At 37.9% G+C, this 20,796-nt stretch overlaps 1 protein-coding gene across 1 annotated transcript; it reads right to left on the bottom strand.

Moving 5' to 3' along the window:
- Positions 1–210: 210 nt before the first annotated feature.
- heatr3 (HEAT repeat containing 3) lies at positions 211–20,197 on the bottom strand. Its single transcript, XM_067439947.1, has 15 exons — positions 19,937–20,197; positions 19,394–19,566; positions 17,232–17,319; positions 13,567–13,670; positions 10,905–11,014; positions 8,718–8,858; positions 8,048–8,358; positions 7,244–7,334; positions 6,884–7,038; positions 2,791–2,873; positions 2,564–2,700; positions 1,766–1,854; positions 1,509–1,652; positions 934–1,110; positions 211–516 (listed from the first exon to the last, which is right to left on the bottom strand). The coding sequence occupies exons 1-15, from the start codon at positions 20,066–20,068 to the stop codon at positions 403–405; spliced, it is 2,049 nt and encodes a 682-aa protein (XP_067296048.1). The 5' UTR covers positions 20,069–20,197; the 3' UTR covers positions 211–402.
- Positions 20,198–20,796: the final 599 nt, after the last annotated feature.

The raw sequence follows: 20,796 nt of genomic DNA, 5'->3' as shown, positions 1-20,796 counted from the left end.
ACAGATGCTCTCGCTGTGGACAGGTCTTACCAGAAGCCACAATAAACAAGGGGTTAAAGGAGCATCTGATATATAAGACTGGATGACATTGTTTCACTCTTTTCAGTTTAATATAAATGTTGAAATGTGATGGCCAAGGGAGTGTACATTAGAAAAGAGTCAAAAACACAGACGCCACTGACTAATCTTAATTGACACAACAAGAGACCATTATGACATTTCATGCTTTAATTAAAGCAATTTTATGTTTGGTTTTACAAACAATTTTCTATCTTAATATCCTCACAAACACTCTCACACAAAAAGAAAACCAAAAGAAAACCACAGAATATAGACAGAAAATGCTAAATAAAACAAGGGCGAGTCTTTTACAGAGAATTTGTACTACTGATCTTTGAAATCTCATTTTCTCTGCAGGTTCTCCAAGTAGCCGACAAATCTCTTAAGGTTGATCCTTATGTTGTCCAGAACACAAAGCTGATCAGGGCTGTATTTTCCTTTGCCTTCTTTTCGCAGCTGTGAGGGAACAAAAGGCCAAACTGTGAAAAGCCTGCCATCTAAAGGCCTAAGAACATACTAGAATACCTAGACCTAGCAATGGCTATACTGTGAATGGTCAGAATGTTAATTGTTAAAAGCAGCTGAAAAAGTACTTTACAGTTTTAAAGTGAAACTTTTAAGATCAGCCAACCAAAACGGTTACGTTCAGTTGAATCTCAGTGCTCCTTTCTGTGGGAAGTCTTTGTGAAGCTTATGCAACAGATCTCAATCTTAGAGAACAGACAAAATGTTACCCTTGAACCTTAAGCTCTCTAGCCTGAACATGTATTTGGAGGTGCGAGATTTGTCTGATTTAATATAACTGCTCAAGTGTGCAAAACATGAATGCGTTTGTATGTTTGTGGTAATATTTCTTGTTGGCTTTAAACAAACCTTGGCCCTAAACCCTGGCTGAAGAGCTTTAAGAGATGAAAGCAGGTTAATATTTTTTCCAGCTTTCTCTGCAGCATCGCCATCAGCAAACACATCAAAGAGGGCATCGAGTGCTTCCCCACACACCACCAGGTTTGTGTCTTTCGTTGCCACATTCAGTAATGCATCTCCAATCAGCTGCAAAAAAAAAGATAAGGCTAGCTAGACAACTGACCAAAGATATGCAAAGACAAATATACTGCAAAAACTGCCTTTCATTTATTTTACATACAATTCATTTGTAAATCAAAATATTTGTCCTAAAATACTGTTGAATGTTATAAATGTAGCCATCTGTAATGTAGTCAAATGAGACTGCATGTCATTGTATTTATTCTTAGAACAATCTAATAATAACGTAAATCAAATGAAGTCTAAATAATTCAAATGACCATCCAATAATACATTTTGATCATTCTTGTTAACCTAAAATAGGCTAATACTATTTGAATGTTATATTTTTGTGGGCATAATAAGGGAGTAGACTACAAACATGACTAAAGTTATTCTAATAACTCTACTACAAACAGTATTACCTGTAGAGTGTCTTCTGTGTTTTTTTCTTTGGCAAGAGAACTTCCTGTGATACCGAGAATGGCCAGAGCGTTAACTCTCACACTGACCAGCTCACAGCTGGTGGCAGCCTCACAAAAACTCATTAGCTGGTGTGGAGTCATACACTGCAGAATACAGCACATTAAAAACATGCGTTTAAAAAAAAAAAAAAAAAAAACAAAGTTTGAAATAATATTCCACTAGACTTAAGCATAAAAATGGTGAATGTGGTTAGCACCTGAGGGATGTTTTTAGTTGCCATGATCTGTAGAAGAGACCGAAGAGCACTGGTCACAGCCTCCAGAAACTCTTCATCCTTTAATACCTCTGAAAATGTATTAAACATGTTAGAAATCATGATTCGACAATCAATTATTTTAGTCAATATGGAGATCCTAATTGTTTAACACCATTACTTACTGACTTTGGAATTATCATGCATACATTTTTAATTTTTTAAAAACACTTTCATTGAACTTCACATTTGAATAAACTTAACAAATTAAAGAAATTAGATGAAAAATAGACAAGAAAAGAAGAAAAGAAATACACATTTAAAGGTATAGTTCACCCAAAAATTTAATCATCTACTTTATACTACTTTATACTTTATACTATTGTTCCAAACCTGTATACATTTCTTTATGTTGAACACAAAATAAGATATTTTGAAGAATGTTGTTAACCAAACAGTTGATGGGTTTTCATTGACTTTCATAGCATGAAAAAATAAAATTAAATACAATGAAAGTCAATGGAGCCCATCAACTGTTTGGTTACTGACATTCTTGGGTAAACTATGCCTTTAAATAAATATAATAATAAAATGTAATAAAATAGTAAACTATGATGCTCTGTCACAGTACATAAAATATGTTTTATTTATTAATTGAAAAAAGTGTGCTGGATTTATAACACAGTGGAAGCATCATTACAAAAAGAAATGTGGCATAATAAGCATCATAACTATTACTTTAGATGATCCAAAATTTTAATTGAAAATAACATTTTATTAATCCCCCAGCAATTAAATCACCAGCTGAGCTGAAGACCAATGAGGAGAGTTGCAGAGCCACAGCCTGCAACCCTGTAGCACCACCAAGAGACTCTGTATCCATAGAGGAAAGGATATTATGGAGACACGTCAGTGCCCGACACTGCACCCGGTGCATCCTACAAGAAACAAAGCTCGAGAAATTAAGATTTGGGTTTTCATAGCTTTGCAATACTGCAACTATTATGCATAGTTTTTGTTTTTTTTACTTTTTCAAGAGGCATTTCCAGGAAGGGTCCTTGCTACAAAGCTCAATAGCCACGTCACTGGGGAACTCTGCCTTCTTTAAGACCTGAAAGCAATGAGATAGTGAAATGAATAAAGTACCCAAGTAGATATTGAGTATATAATACAAATAGAGTTGAGTGACTTTGACTGTTTTTGAGCATTTATTTTTATGGAATTTTTTCCACTTACGTTATGCTAGTAAAGCTTACTCGCCAAAAGAAGTCAGTTTTATATGACAAATTTTCACCTGTCATCATTAGAAACAAATGTGATAAATTACTATTTTATAGACACCTCTATTATATATTGCAATATCATGATACGCTAGATCAGAGGTTCTAAACCCTGTCCTCGAGGGTCACTATCCTGAAGAGTTTAGCTCCAACCAACCATGATCAAACTCATCTGCATCTTTAAATTAAAATATCAGAGTTGTTTGTAGTGGGGTAAGTTAAACGCAATATGCGGTGACATCACAGTCATGTTGCATTGTGCGATTGTGGTATATGAAGCTGCCTGAAGTGTACATATGAAGTAGACTTGCTAGGGAGCAAGGGTCTGTTCATATAAACTTCCCTTGTCCACTTCAAGAAGTGGAACCCACTTCAAAATGGCTGCGGGGATTCCCCCGAGGGGAAGGGCTTAGGGAAGTTAGCAAGTGCGTGTCTAAAAATCGATTGGAACGCAGCACTGTAATCCTGAAGAGCTTAATTAGCCGTTTCAGGTGTGTTTCATTAGGGTTGGAGCAAAACAAAGGGCAGCTCCCTTGTTCAGTAGTAAGGGCACTGATCAGGGAGTCAGCCCATTGACTTATGTCCTGATCAGTGCCCTTACTACTGAACAAGGGAGCTGATTGAGACGCACCCAAATTCTGCAGGACAGTGGCCCTCAAGGACCAGGGTTGAGAATGCCCGCTCTAGACAATCCACTTGTATCCTTGAGCATCTATTAAAAGATTAGTTCACCCAAAAATTAAAAATAAGAAAAATATCCATATTTAACACATTATTAAAGGGGGGGTGAAACACTCAGTTTCAGTCAATCTCATGTCAATCTTGAGTACCTATAGAGTAGTATTGCATCCTTCATATCTCCGAAAAGTGTTTAGTTTCATTATATTTATAAAAGAAATATGGGCTGTACCGAGTCTTTCAGGAAAAAACAGAGCGCCTGGAAGCGTATCGTGTGGGCGGAGCTAAAGAATGACGAATGCGCACAAAGCGGTGACGTCCTCAAGCGTGGAGAAACTCATGGCTATCACAGATAATGCTCCAGAATCATTCGGAGGCTGAAATAAATTAAACAGGAGAAACGGCAACAGCAGGACGTCCGTCTCTGTGGTATGTACTGTATTTAGTGGCCTGTCAATATTTGTGTGTGTTTACTCGCAGTTTATGAGGACATGATTCGGTTTATGGACTATTGTGTGCGATTAAACCTTAGCAGTAGCAAGCAAAACGGTTTTGCACGTCAGACTAGTGTACATAGAACAACAATAGAGTCCGTTAGCGCATTTTAATGACGAAGCACGCAATCTTGTCGTTTACTGATGTTTACTCATGCGACGGTAGCCAACAGCACAGACATTGGAAGCAGTTTTACTCACCGGCTGCTTCCAAAGCAGAACCGAACCTTTATCGCAGGGACCGCTCCGTCAAAAACACACTTCTTTGGTATGATTTGGTGAAGTCCTGACAGCAGTGAACGGTGGAGATCCACTTTTGCGTCGCAACTGAAGCAATGTTGTGTCAAATGCAGCGCTACCTTCCCGGAATGCTGTGCTGAAGCGTTGAAGTCACCCATAGGAATAAAGTGGAGCGCGGCGCCTGGATCGACTGGATCTGCACCTGAGCAGTGTTTATGGCCGTGCATTTCCTCTCTCGCGACTCGTTCTAGTCACACGCGCGCGCACCCTACCGGGAGAAGAGCCCGCACGGCCCATACAAGGACCTTCCGTTCTATTAACGTCAAGTCGACCCATACTCGGAAAAAAACTCTCCGAAACTTGTGAGAAACCGGAACGAGAATTTTTAACACAGAAATACTCCATCAAACGTCCAACATTAGTTTTTGAAACTTTGTCTATGTTTAGGATGGGAATCCAAGTCTTTAACAGTGTAAAAAGCTCAGTATGCATGAAACAGCATTTCACCCCCCCTTTAAGGAAAATATCTAGCTTCTAGTAGACCGCCTCCCAGATTTCACTATTGAAAAAGCGTGACTTAAAAGCCGTCAGATTTGTAAAAAAAATTTGCTCAGTGACGATGACCATTTTGAACTGTGAGAGGTGCTACACTTTCTTTGTAAGTTGAAAGCGGAAGGCGGTATTTCATAAAGTGTAACCCCCCCAATTAAGAAATAATGCAAAAACCACAATACATTTTTTTTTTCAGTATACTTTGATGAAGAGAAACATACTTTATATATACTGTATATACTTTTGTGACATCATAAATGTAATTACTGTCAATTCTGTCAATTAGGGATGAAACGATTACCGGTTTCACTAAAAACCACAGTAAAATGCACTGATGGTGGTTATCACGATTTTGAAAAGTCATGGTAAATCCTATCCAGTCTGGTGCAGGCACGCGCAGCACGTGACGCAACGCTGTTTTCTGAATGAGAAGAAATGACAGAAGGCAGTGACAGCACCGAGATATTTTCCAGCCTTCTAAAATCTGAGGTGTGGCCATATTTTGGCTTTTACAAAAGTCCTGAGGGAAAATTAATCGAAGATGCTCTGGTCACCCTGTCCGCAGCAGAACATGTCAGAAGAAAGTCGCTGTAATGCTGGAAACACGCGAACGCAAAGCAAGTGGATTTTGACCTCAATTTCAAACCTACGTCTGGGAAATAATAACGTGAAGCTTGAGCCAAAGATGAACGAACACGTTCAGACACGACTAGGGTGGCATTTAAGGAATAATAATCAGGGCTTGAAATTAACACCCGCCGTTTCTTTGGTGTATTCCCGCTGTGGCGTTGTGTAACACAGTCAATCACACTAGTCACCGTTGCTAGTAACCTACTTATTATAGGCTTCTCAAAAGGCATGTGTTATAATCGCGTTGCGCATTATAACCTATGTTTCTATTGAGTTTATGAATGCAATGTCTAATAATCAGATGCGTTCAGATTAGCCGGAGTTTTGTTCAGAGCGCGCTCTCACTCACTGAATGCTGCACTCAAAGCAGAGATGAACGTGCGATGTACGCAGGAGATTCATTCAGCAAACAGTGGTTTTTGTTCTATTTCAGCAGCGAAAATAGTTTTAAAAAACACAGCGAACCATAGTGCATCTGATATGACTGGCATAAAGTTGGCTTGACGTTCAAGATTCTCAAATTTAGGACCGTCTCTAAAGTTACATCCAACATTGGTATGCGCATTTGTATAAAACTGACTGTAAAGTGTTCACCTAGTTGTCGGGTATAATGCACACCTCTTGGATTTTTGAGTTTTAATAAAATAAACTGTCAAATCATATGAAAATATGGAAATGATTTATTTTACTGGGATACTGTTTGGGCTCATACACAAAATATGCTAGATTTAAATGCGTCATAGCTGATAGGACACTGATGAGAATATTGCTTTAACACATTTATGAAGATATTAGAGATTATATTTACACCAAATTATTATTTATGCATTATGTGGTGCTATTGACAACGGCCAATATAAAGAAAGAAATCCCACAGAATACAATCTTGCTTTACAAAAGGGCATAGAGCTGCTTGATTTATTTGTTGTTTGTTGATTTTCAAATATAGAACTCTGTTCTTTTTGAACAGTTTATCTCATTTGAACAAAACCGTGATAATAATGATAACCGTGATAAATTGGGTCACATTAACCATGATGTTAAATTTCCATGCCGTTTCATCCCTACTGTCAATCATTACTTTGATCAATTTAATCCTTGATAAATACATTTAATTCATATAAAATTAGCCTGGAATACAGCATGTGAGGTTTGTGTTCTCCTCACTGGACCAGAAGTGTCTGCAACATTACGCAAAAAGACCATGTCATTGTCTGTTTTGCAGACTATGTAACAACATGCGTTACCTGTTGAGGTATGCTGTGGTTGAGCAAGATTGTGTGAAGTTCAGCAGACAGACAGAGAGGAGAGAACAGGCTGGAATTAGTTTCTGACATCCCATCAGCACACATCTCACTCTCATCACTGCTGGACATCTCCTCCCACTCATCATCTGAGGGCTCTACACACAAACACACACACACACACACGCACGCACGCACGCACGCGCACACACACACACAGTCAATATCCCATTACATTATCCTCTGTCTCATCTATGACACAAACACAGAATTCATTGCTCTAATTTAGCACATAAATTCCTGTTTAGAATATTCATGTCTTCCCCCAAGCACCTGCTCGTCTAAAAACACACATACACTCACCATCAGAGCAGCACATGTTGACGATGATTTCCAGCGACGTCTGCTGTGCTGACAGCAGTGCTTTGGCCTCCCGCAACTCCAGTTTGTCTCTCTTAAAACCACAACATACACACACACAACAAAACCACAAAAGTAACTTGTGTGTTCATCTGTACACATATAGTGATGGTTAAACTGATTTAGGATAGTTAAACTGATTACTTATAACCGAATCAATGGTACTGAAATTAAAAATGAAAGAATGGCAACATAGAAAGGACAGCTACAGTAAACATGCTTTGCTTTGGTTCCAGATGTAAACTAGGGCACAAATGAGGATCTGGATCAAATCTCACCCTGAACATTCAAAAGAGAACAACATTCAGGACACCCTACAGGCAGGTTATACCCACCAACAGGAGTTCAGAGAGGTTACTGTAGCCCTGCACACTCATACACAAGTGAGGACAGTCACTCTGTGTTTGAAGAGAGCGAGAAGCATCTTGCTCTGAGGGACAGATGTGCCATCACTTGGGTTGACATGGTTTGAAGGGGAAAGAGAGAGAGAGCAGGAAGAGCACAGAAGGTATTCCTGCCCTCACACTGACCATATTGGAGTCATGTGACACATTCAGCCAGTCAATAAGACAGTCCTCATATTGAGGGATATAGCGAAGATGTACTTTAAGAGTGTGACCTCTATGTGCACTCAAACCCATCTTAATATAGGATCTTTACATCTTTTGTAGCTAATTCTTGAAATAAAAAATCTCAAACCTTATCCTTTTTTTTTAACAACACAAAACAGAGCAGCTTTAAACTTACAGGCAACAGATCTGAAATGTCACTTTTTGTTTTTGACATTTGTCCATTGGGCTTTTTTCCATTCATCTTCTCATCTCTTGCATCCTCCTCCATCTCTTCGGCTTTGTGCCCTGCAGGCTGTTCGTCTGTATGATCCGACTGTGTGGCAGATGTTGTCTCTTTAGACAGACGAGTTGATTCAGCATGCCACAGCTCTGGGATGAGCACTCCAGCGTCCAAAATGAGGCTGTGTGATAGAGTGACGGCCAGCGCAGCCAGTGTCTGAGACTGCTGAGCTAAAGACAGACTGCTTTTTAGATTCCATAAAGAACCTGAAGAACAGAGGAAAGACAAACAACTATTAACCCTATAAAACATTCATAAGCTTTATTTCAACTTTACATTAAGTCTCCACAACCCATTCAGAAAACAGCATTTCAGTCTTAATTATACATTTACTAACCAATTTTTAGCACTATATACACTCTTTGTATGACAAGGATCAATTAGCTAACATTAGTTATGGCATTAGGTATCATGAAATAAAAATGAGTGCAATTCTTACAGCACTTATTAACCTAGATTAATATTAATAATTATTAACAATAATGTTCATTTATAACATATACTTCAACACAGTTAGCTAGTAGCTAAATATATTTATTACGTGTCCAGTGTCATGTCGTTTTACCTGCAGCCAGTGTGCGCAGGAGAGTGTATTCCATGCTGGTGTGTGTGGTAGACAGAATGTTGTCCAAGACGCCAAATACCCCTGCATTCACACTGCGCACCAGTTCTGAGTTCTCTTCTGTTACTGTGTGCAAACAGTGGGCTACACATACACAAACAGCAATTACCTCTAAATAGTACCCAAATAAAGGACTGTAAGAATGAAATTAAACAATCTGAGGATTTATATATACATTCCTATTCAAAAGCTAATGTTCTTGAAAGTAGTTATTTATGTTCACCAAGGCTAGATCTCAAAAATACAGTAAAAACAGTAATATTGAAATATTACAATTTAAAATAAACTCTTTTTTTATTAATGTGATTTATTACTGTGATAAAGCGGTCTTCAGTGTCACACAAACCTTATATTAGAACTTATTATAATATGCTGATGCACAAGAATCTTTTATAATTAATATTATAAATGTTAAAATCAGCTTTGCTGCTTAATGTCTTTGTTTAACCCATGATGCAAATCTTTCAGGACTCTTTGATGAACCAAATTTATTACAGATTTTTCTGCATCATTACAAAATGTCTTTATTGTTACTAGGGCTGGGACAACGCGTCGATGTCATCAATGACGTCAATGCAAAATATGTGCGCCGATTCGTCAGACTCAAAATAAAGATGGCGGCGCCGGAGTGTAGTAGCAACCATAGATTAACATAATAAAGTATATTATGTAGTTAAGTATATTCTTTATTATGTATATCTATGGTATATCTATTTATTATGTATATCTATCAACACGAGTGGCTCCTCAGACTTTCAGAAGTGCAAGGCTTGCGGGTTGGCGCGCACGGAGCAAGCGCTCTTAACACAGGCACGCGTTTTGTTTTCACGGCTACATAAACAAATTTCTGCACACAGGAAGACAGATGTTTTGGTAATATTTTATGCATTTTAATCACAAAAACAAACGTTTGCATCAAGTGAAAGCATCGGGCACATTGGCTTCCTACATAATAAGCTGTTTTAAATTTAAAATGTTCAATGTCTTATCGCGCTGATGTGACCGAGGGAATCCATCCTCTAAGTGAGCACAGTTTCATCCCAGGACTATTCCGGTTTTAAACGGAATATTGGCGCCCACAATGCACTCTACATGTAACTGTTTTCACTGTCATGCCGCGGATGCGCGTAGCGTTTCTGTTGCGTGTCAGCCACGAGGCGGCTGTGTGGCGTTTTCTCTGCCTCTGCACATTAGAAGCACTGTGTCTGACGCGACACTGCTGCTGCTATTGATGCGGAGGGAAGCCCTATACTTAATGTTAAACATAAATAGCCTACTGATACAGCGAAGACAACGTCGGCAGTAGCCACATATCTATGGTATTGATGGCAAAATTGGCTACAGTATATTTCGTTCTGTATTGACAGTTGCAATATTTCAAAATTGATAATTGTCGTTTTTTATTATTACAATTAGGCCTATAGCTGCATTTATGTTAACCTAGAGACTTTCAAACATGAAAATGTTATTTATTAATATGTATTTGTGTCTAAATAATATATAAAAAACATCTCCTATTCTATTTTGCCTGGAGATGCTTCCAACACGCTCGCGTGTCGCGTGAAAAATAGGCGCTCTTCTATTTCAAGCATGCACACGTTTTCCGTGCGTCACAAGCAGTGTGCAAACTCCAACCTGTTAACATGGGAGCCGAAACAAAAACGGACACGCCACGCAGCCGAGACGATCACGGCACGCTTGAAGTGTGTCCCTGGATTTGATTAACCAACTTGTTGATATTTAATCGACGGGCATAGCCTGTAGGCTGAGTTGCATACATAGAAAAATCATATATTGTGTTTCTTTGTTGTTGGTTTATACTTATTTATGTGTGTGTGTGTGTGTGTGTGCGTTTTATGTTTTCAAGGTTTTATTGAATGTATTGCTCTTGTATAGTCTTTTACTTTGGAATTTTAAGAGCAATAAACATATATTGCAATGTTAAGGAATTAGTTTAGCATTGGGGGGGGGGGGGGATCGCTAGATTAATCGTTTAAAAAATAATCGTTTATCCCAGCCCTAATTGTTACGTTTGATCAATTTAACGCATCCTTGTTGAATAGAAGTATTAATACGAAAAGAAAAAAAAAACTTTTGTATGAGTATATACATGTGCATAACTGGTGTCACCTGCTGATATTGCCAGCTCTTTATTCTGAGGGTGCCTCTGTAGACAGTGTAGAAGAACATCTAGAAGTCCAGACTTGTTGAACACTGACACTGCTGTGCTACTGCTCTCACTAAACAGCCACAAAGAAAACAGACAGAAACACACAGACCATACATGACTGCAAATCTGTCATCATCTGGAACACATTTTGACTAATTACAACACAACTCTTTGTGCTTTGTTTTATTTTAAGTATATGCGCCAAGTACTCTAAACGTCACATTCTCCTATCCTCCGCCTACTGACCTGTGTTGTCAACATTATGTGAAGAGTGCTAGCCAGACTAGAGTGATTTAAACTTTGTCAGCTAAAGACCCAAGTTTGGTTTAAAGATGAAAAATGTACCAAACACACACACACCTTGCAGCTATCAGAGCAGAAACGAAAGCTGCGGCTCTTTGTACGTTATTTCCAGTTGCGTTCGTTTGTAAATTGCACAAGCTTATTTCGTCCATTATATCAAAAGATCTGAAAAAGCCCATACATTTACAAATTATATGGACTAAACACCAGACAACCGTTATTCGTAAATTGCGTAATAAGTCATGATTTGACAGATGCCAGATTTCTAATCGTGATAACTGAACTGGCTAATTTGGTTCTTCAAACAAATTTGCATTAAAATATCTGGATTAAAGTTATCTGAGATTGCTGCGTGCTCTTTTGTTTACTGGAAAGGGCAGATATGTTGATACTTAAACACCTGATTTGCAGTGCAGCGACTGGCAGGTGGCGTAATGACATCATATAAAAAAAAAACCTTACTGTGGTGTGGCAAGCAGCGGGGCGAGGGGACCCCGTGAGAGCGGGCCGGTGATTGATGTTAACGAGTGCCAGCTGCGTGCACACCGGTCTCGTCTCGCGGTCATGTGACGGGAGCATAAAAGGAGGAACATGGCAGCGGAAGACGAGAGAAAATCCAGGCCTGGTCCTCTCTCGTCTTCCGCTGCCATGTTCCTCCTTTTATGCTCCCGTCACATGACCGCGAGACGAGACCGGTGTGCCACGCAGCTGGCACTCGTTAACATCAATCACCGGCCCGCTCTCGCGGTCCCTCGCCCCTCTGCTTGCCACACCACACTTACTTTTTTTTATTTTATTATTTCTGGACCTTTATAAGAAAAGTGACCAAAATGGCATAACAGTTATAATAGATTAATAATTAAATGTACTGTTTATTACATGAATCCCAAAAGTTCTAGTATTTGTACAGTCCCTGACAAAAGTCTTGTCGCTTATCTATTTTCTAGAAATACCTGATATTAACCTGACTTTTAATTAATTAATTGGTGTTAGAAATAGCTCATATGAAAAGCTAAAACCCTCCCAAATGATGTTTAATGCACTGAAATAAATAATTTTCACAGAAAAAAATATTTATCATTTAATCAAGACAGATAGGTCAAATTTTGGCAGGACAAAAGTTTTGTCGCCTATACAGAAATTGAACAAATTTACAGCAAATACAAAAATATGTTAGCAAATTAAGTTGTGGTGCTGTGAGATCCAAATTTAATATCTTGTATGACTTCTATGAGCTTGAAGGACTGCATCCATGCGGTTTGGCAAGGATTCATACAATTTATTGATGAAGTCATAAGGAATAGCTAAGAAAGCAGTCTTGCATGCCTCCCAGAGTTCATCAATATTCTTTGGTTTCGTCTTCCATGCGTCCTCTTTCATCCTACCCCACATATGCTCAATGATGTTCATGTCTGGTGACTGGGCTGGCCAATCCTGGAGCATCTTGATCATCTTCGCCTGAGGAACTTTGATGTGGAGATGAAAGTATGCGATGGAGCACCGTCCTGCTGCAGAATTTGGCCTCTTTTATGGTTGGGAATATAAGAGGTAGCTAAGATTTCTTGGTATTTTAGACTATTGATGTTGCCTTCCACCCTGCAGATCTCAACAAACGGTCCTCTCGAGCAGTTTTCTTGTGGGGTCTGCCTGACCCGGGCTTGTCAAAAACGTCTCCAGTCTCTTCAAATCTTTTTTTTATCCTCTGTACTTGACGCTGAGACACATTGAAGGTGTCTGCCACATCAGCAGTGGATCTGGTCTTCAGCCTCTTGATAATCAAAACTTTAGTCTCAGGGTGAATCTTAGGCATGTTTGCAGAGGTCTAGTTGCAGTTGATGTGAAGGTCTAGCGTACTGGGGTTCTTTTTATACACACTTGAGACCTAATTGATCCATTATTAGTCACAGGTGATGCTCATATGACAAGGTGACAACACTTATGTCTTTGCAAAAATTGACTCAATGGGCTTTACCAAGCTGTGAATATTAGAATACTTTTTGAAAGTTTAGTTTTTCACTGAAACATTATCACAAAAGCTGGTGGGATTAAAATGAGCCATTTCTTGTAAAACAGAAATATATTTCAGCGGCACTTTAGGTCAATTTGTACACAAGCGACAAGACTTTTGTCAGGGACTGTACAGGCTTTACATTTTTGTTGTGATTAGTAATTCATTTGTTTTTACATGTGTAGCAACAGACCCCAGGACTAAACAGGAATGTGTCTCCCTCATCTATATACTAGGCATGATGAGACACTGTCAAGTGGTCACAGGAAACACTTAAGACACTCAAGGGCAAAGTTAGTTTGAGGTCTTACCAGAGGTTCCAAAGTAAATTTACTGCCTCATTGGCGACGTCTTCCACCGTTTGTTTCTGTCCTTTCATAGCAGGAGAGGAGTTCATGTCAAAACCAGCACAGCACTGTTCTCCACAAATACACAACAGAGACTAAATTATTTGTCAATAAAATTTAGACTAAATTATTTGTCAATAAAATTAGACAAAAATATGAGTACTTATTTATATATTTTCAGGCAGGATAATAATCCACAATTATCAAAACTCTTTTTCATGTTGGTTTAAGACTATTTTGGAAGTTACTGGCCAGAGATAGTCTGAGATGCATTTCCAGATGATTAACTGAGTTAAAAAGTTCTCTTCAGCAAACTGCCGCAAATCAAACTGAAATTTGTAGATGCTCAACACACTCATCTTCATCAAAAGTAGTGAGATTAATCTTACAAGTGCTGATGACGCGTTATCTTCTTTTGCAGTCTTTGATCTTGAAATTAGCTGATGCTTAATTAAATGCAGCTAATATCTGTTGCTTTTGTTGGCATTGACTCTTGTTCAATTTGCATATAGCGCAGGAAATGAAGATTGGATTTATATTCATTTTGCGGCGAATCATTTATGTGGTCAATATGGAGGACCAACCCTGCAGAATTTTAAATAAATAAATGAATGAATTTTATATATATATATATATATATATATATATATATATATATATATATATATATATATATATATATATATATATATATATATATATATAGACAAAAATTAGTTTTTATTTTGTGGTGGTCACTTCCATAGATTTGCAAACATTTTTATTTTTTTAAATAATTAGGATGCAACATTAACCATATTATTATGTTAGATGCACAATAGTCACACATGGCAATAAAACTGACAAAATGCATGAATCTTGTTTTGTTATTATCAAAAAAGGCTGGTCCAGTAGTGCACTATCTATCTTTAATAACACGAACGCTTGGGGTGGGAACCAACATCTTAAAAGTAAACCACAGCAATAATTGCTGTTAAAACGTTTTCAAGTGATTACGTAATCAAGTAATCGGTCAGTAATAAAATGTATACTTATAAACAAATGACAATAGGACAAATAAATACAACATAAAGATGCATATCTACAAAGAGGAACACCCACCGTTTTTAGAAATAGGGTTTATTCAACTTCGACATTTAGATATGTGGGCAAATGCATGGCTCAGTGCATGCATTGTTTTAGTTTGGCAGGGTCGCCGCTAGCTTAGCTTAAAATGCATTTCCCCACATATCTAAATTTAGCAAAGTACCAAAGTTGAATAAGCCCTATTTCTAAAACAGTTGGAGTGTTCCTTTAAGTGTAAGAGCTGTTTCCCCATTTGTGTTGTTGTTAAGCTATATTAGTTTGCTTTCAATTTGAGAACTTACTAATGCGCAGATCCAGTGCTTACTGACACGTCCCAAACTTTTTAACTCAAATCAGGATATAGACATATGCATAATGTGTATATTTGATCGTTCAAGAGTAACCTTAGAGTAATGAGCCAAGAAATAACACATTCAATACACTCGCGCGAGCGCTGACAGGCAGCAAACACACGCAGCCTGACATCACTGTTATTAACTCTTTTAGTTCAATCGGGTATATTATACTTTTATTTGGTCATTAAGCAAGAAGGTGAGAAAGATTCGCCTTCGCGTTCACGATCGCGGAACTGCAAGAACCGTCAGACTCAGCTGAATAATATCCGTTTTATGCGTCTGTAGGGTACGATCAGAAAGAGGCTCGTGCCAATAACACGAAAGCTGATTTGCTGCAATACACGTGGCATGCTTGTCTAATTTGTAGTTGTAATAGAGCGAACAATAGTTGGTCTAGCGAAAGAAAGAACTACAAACACCACAGAACAAACACACACACACACACACACGTGCGCGCGTGCTGCGGGAGGCGAGAGCATTTCAATGAGGTAGCGTTACATGGACGTAGGACAATTAAGACCTGTAAAACATTATTTAAGACCTAGAACGCAGTGCTTCCGCGAAATTAATTATGAATATTTTGATTTTGAAATTTAATACTTTTAAGACTTTTTAAGACTCCGCGGGGACCCTGATAAATAGATAAATGAGATAATAGAAAAATAAATAACAGAAATGACTTGATAAAATGATTCATTTTTAATCAAATTCAATTTTGTATTATCTTTCCCTTGATTTATTATTTTCTGCTTTTATAAAATATATATATTTTAACTTTAATTTATTTGCTAATTAATTGTAATATTTATTTTTACATTTATTTTTATATTTATTTATGCGTTAATTTATTTTTTTACATTTATTTATTTCCACGTGTATTTATTTGTACATTTGTGTAGCTTCAGCACGTCATTGGTTGACAGCTGAAGCACAGAATCATCAGACCAGCTGAGATCAGAAAACGATGGCCAGATAGTTCTTTCACAGACACCAAACAACTAATCAATGTTTCCAGGAGTTTGACCCATTGAGAGATACGTTTCAGTGGTACTTATACTAGTGCCATCTGACTCACACAGCTTTTGAACTCGACAGGTTGAACTCTTGCATTATGTATACTATGGCGGACCTTTCACAAACAGCTAATGTTAGAGAGTTGCGCTACTTAGAGAATGAAGTCGAAAACAACGCATAAAATTACTGTTGTTAAAATTAGATGTGCTTATCGACGTTTTAGGAGGGTTATATTCTGATATGAATGTGGAAGTACAGACTGAAATGTTACCCAATAATTGATAGACACTGCAAAATATGTCCCAGCACATTCAAAACATGTGCGAGTCAGATAGTAGGTGGGACAAGGACGACCATCATACTTGCTTCCGATAAGTACCAAGACTCTCAGTTGGTCAAACTGCTGGAAACATTGATTAGTTGTTTGGTATCTGTGAAAGAACTTTCCGGCCGTCATTTTCTGATCTCCTCAGCTGGTCTGACGATTCCGTGCTTGAGCTCTCAACCAATGACGTGCTGAAGCTACACAAGGACCGCCTTTCTCATTTACATGTTGCACGCGGAAAAATAAAAAGAAATGAATCAATCAATAAATGTAAAAATAAATACACGTGGGAATAAATAAATGTAAAAAATAATGCATAAATAAAAATAAAAATAAATGTAAAAATAAAAATAAAGATAAAATGTTAGAATTAATTAACAAATAAATAAAAGTTAAAAATATATTTGTTTTTATAAAAACACAAAATAATACATTAAGGGAAGGATAATACAAAATTTGATTCAAATGAATAATTTATTTTATCAAGTCGTTTATTCTGTTATTTATTTTCCTAATATCACATTTATTTATCTATTTATCTGATTATTAATTTACATATGTGTATATTTATTTATTCAGTCATTTATTTACTTATTTATTAATTTATTTATTTATTGTTAATTTATGCAGGGTTGGTCCTCCATAGGCCATGTGTAAATGGAACTGTTTTAACAAATCAGATAGCTATCAGTAAAAACACATGAAGTGACCAGGTGTAAACACTCCCAAAGTTCTTCTGCAAAATGCATGCAGTTTTAACAGAAGGTTTGCAGAGTTGCAGGAAAGTGACCACACCTTTAATAATTTTTCATGTTAAAGATCGTCATGCCAATAAAGCTATTTAAATGTAATTGATCCAGTACTCATACCTCCCTCAGGAGAGCAGACAGAGATGTCAGCACATCCTGTCTCACCATGTCCTCACATACTTCAGGGCCTCCACAGGCGCTAAGATTCCTGTAACACAGACACAGATGAAAAGGGTAATTTTTACAAAATTATCCTTGCATGTTCTATGTCTTGTATTAAAAAGCAATGAGCAAGTATATAATTCACTGAACTGTTCCTTAGAAAAACTACTGCACAGAGAAAAAATGACATCAAATATATTATCGTTTTTCTTGTTCATGCAATAAATGCTCATGTAGTCTTTTTACGCTTCTTCAGAGTCTGAATGACACTTTCTATACAGCATTTCACACCGACGCTAAACCCCATTCTAAACCCTGCTTTTAAGCCCTGGTAGAGCAACATTTCACATTTGTTATGTAAAAGCAGTGTTTGCTCGACTTTTTATAGCACCATACAGCTAGATGCTTAGCAAGAGACTCATTGCCTCATAACTCACGAGCTTTGGACACATATGAAAACAATTGGAGTGAAGCAGTAAGCAATATGAGGATGCACAAAGGTATGTTGAGGTCACATGCAAACCTGCATTTGTCCAATCAGTGACAGACACTGCAAATATACAAATGAGAAAACTACACTCGGTTTTAGGAATGTACATGAAATGGCCACTTATGAAACACCAGGATTAACTGGTTACCCAAGTAAACTATAAGCATAGTTAATTGTGAAGATATCCAAGGATCCTATTTACCCAGGGTTTAGGATGAAACAGATACATTTTTAAAGTGTGTTTAAGCCCTTATGTGTTGTTGTTTTTTTCATTGCCTTGGTGAAGAAATTTTCCCACCGGTTAATTGATGTGCCAACACAGATAAAACCAGGATCACCGGCAGGGGATTTTCAAATAGCTAATTTCAAACCAAAAGCAGTGCGCACAGCCGCTTGGGCAATTATAATGGAGCGGTGCAGAACAAAGCAAGTGTTTTCAGTGATTTCCTATGAAAGTTAAGCTTCCATAGGCATTAACTCAAAACACGCCAGACTGGACATACAGAATGACTGTGCGGCCGTAAATGTGTGCCCACTGTGCAGTTGTGAATGAATGCCCGTACAGCCATCCTTATTTAGTTTCAGTTTAGAATTAGCACCAGGTCGGGTTCATTAGCCTATTATTCTTAATGAAAAACACAACAACAAAACAGTAAAATGACAAATTCACTTAAATAGGTGCCTTCACATTTCGCTTTGAAACCAAATCTTCCGCAATCATCTCAGTCAGCTCTTCACTCTTGTGATGAATAAAACTGACCCCTGCTACAACTCTTATTCGGCTCACACTGTGTTGAGCAGCAGACATGTTCACCAACTTCTCCAACTCAGTCACAGTAATCAAGCTGGTGGCTTTGTGAATGGCCTCACAGGGCAGCGAAGCATTCTGGGAATTGTAGTCTTTCATAGAGACAAAAATGAAATTTTGTAGAGACAAAAATACATTTTCTTTCTTTTCTTAGTCTAGAAGACACCAAATTCAAAAATAACTTTACATTTCTACTACATTGATACTACATACCCTTTAAGTAGGTGCTTATTTTGAATAAGTAATTACTTCACGTACCTGCTGTACATTCTATAAAGTATGAACAAATGTTTAAAAAAAAGCTTACCTTTTAAGGTAGAAGTGGCCATCACAGGTATGGTACCCTTAAGGGTATATTTTTACACCTCTCAAGTAGAGAAAAACAATAATAATGGTATAATTGTACCCTAAGGACCAATGGTGAACCTTTAAAAGGTAGTTATACGTTTTGTTCCCCAAAGACCAAAACAGTACCTCCACCATACCTTTTGTGTAGTCATTACCATATGATCTACCAGCCTCAGTTACTGCACTTCACTACCATTCATATATTGTCTCCCGTGGCCTCATCAGATAGTGTCCATCTTTTACACACTTTAGAATCTTACAGGAACAAATAGGTCATTCAGGTACTTTTTGCCAGAGTACTGTGAATTTGGGCATACTACTCATCACATATACTTTTTTTGCCCATGTAGCAGAGTAGTATGCTATTTCGGATGCAGCCTGTGTGTGTGTGTGTGTGTGTGTGTGTGTGTGTGTGTGTGTGTGTGTGTGTGTGTGTGTGTGTGTGTGTGTGTGTGTGTGTGTGTGTGTGTGTACCTGAGAGCTCCAGCAGCAGTCTCTCTGACTGCCAGGCTACGATCCAACAATAAAGGTCCGATTTTCCTGACTGCATCTCTCTGGAGGAATCCTGGGATCGTCTCACTCTGCTGTACAACACGAGAGATACTGGCACAGGCGTACTCGCGCACATCTGCTGATGGACTCTGTAACTATAGATAGATAGATAGGATAGATAAGAGAGAGAGAGATTTTCACAAACTTTTAAATTCTTTTAAATCAAAAATAGGTAGATATATTTGAACCCCCTCCCCAAGTTAAGTAAGACTGGCTGGCTCAAAGTTTATTCCCACTTGCTTGACAGCTGCTGCATCAGTCAGTTCAGCCGTAAAGAAGGTTTGCTGACTAACGATAGCTTCATCTATAACTTACAGCATGCCAACATCCCATCAGTGAAAAAGCTAAAAGCCATTGCACACTCATATTAATCTGATGCACTAAAACTGTTTTATTTCAGTATTTATGAATATTCGGATTCCTAAACACAATACACTGCATGTCTGTGTAGAGTTGTCACAGTACTTTATCGAGTAGCTCCGCTGCCGGAGAGTCGTCGTCTTCTGGTTCTTCAACAGCCTGTTTAACAGGAGTCGCTGCAAGACCATCAGGAGAAAACGGTGGTCGTTTGAATTTGGTGTTCTTAGTTTTTCCCATGCCTTTAATGTGTTTGGATTACAGTTGAAGCGTTAAATCAATTCCAATCTGGTTTAAAACTCGGCCAGGCTCACAACACGAGCGACCATGTGGACGTTAGCCGCTGCCGTAAAGGGTAGGACATAGTCGTAAGTAAAGTGTCGTCGGCGAAAAGACGGGCGCGCCACCCTGTGGGTCAGAAACGCACTGCAGCTAAAAGCGGTTCTGATAGAAATATTATTACTGTAAGGGAGATATTGGTTGTCAAATAGTCAGCATCCAGTCATCTGTTTTCTCTATCTGAAGTTCCACCACAGAACAATACATAAATCAAAACCAAGCGCATATGATCTTGTTACAGATAAACTCCATCATGTCTTTAACAGAATTAAGAGTGCATCTTCCCATGTGGTGTTTGAGATTCGCAGCCTACCTCTGCTTCCTTTAGGCTAGCGTCCTCCTGGGAATCTGAGGGTGGGGGGATCCCTCTCTTTTGTTATAATTCCCTCTCATTTACTGCCTAAGCAGGATATTTATTTATTTTTCATGCATTAATGTATTAATTGTGATGTATTTTAAATGATTGGTAAAAGACTATTTATTTTTGCCCTTGTTAAAAATAATGAAAATATATGTGTACACTAGCTATATCATTCAAAAGTTTGGGCTCAGTATGATTATTAAACAATTCTCTTACACTCACCGAGGCAGCATTTATTTAAATGCATTTGAAAATACAGTATTAACAG

The sequence above is a fragment of the Pseudorasbora parva genome, chromosome 1, assembly GCF_024679245.1.
Source record: "Pseudorasbora parva isolate DD20220531a chromosome 1, ASM2467924v1, whole genome shotgun sequence".
Taxonomy (NCBI): domain Eukaryota; kingdom Metazoa; phylum Chordata; class Actinopteri; order Cypriniformes; family Gobionidae; genus Pseudorasbora; species Pseudorasbora parva.
Note: the sequence above shows the minus strand (reverse complement) of the source record. Positions and strands in the feature narration are given on the sequence as shown.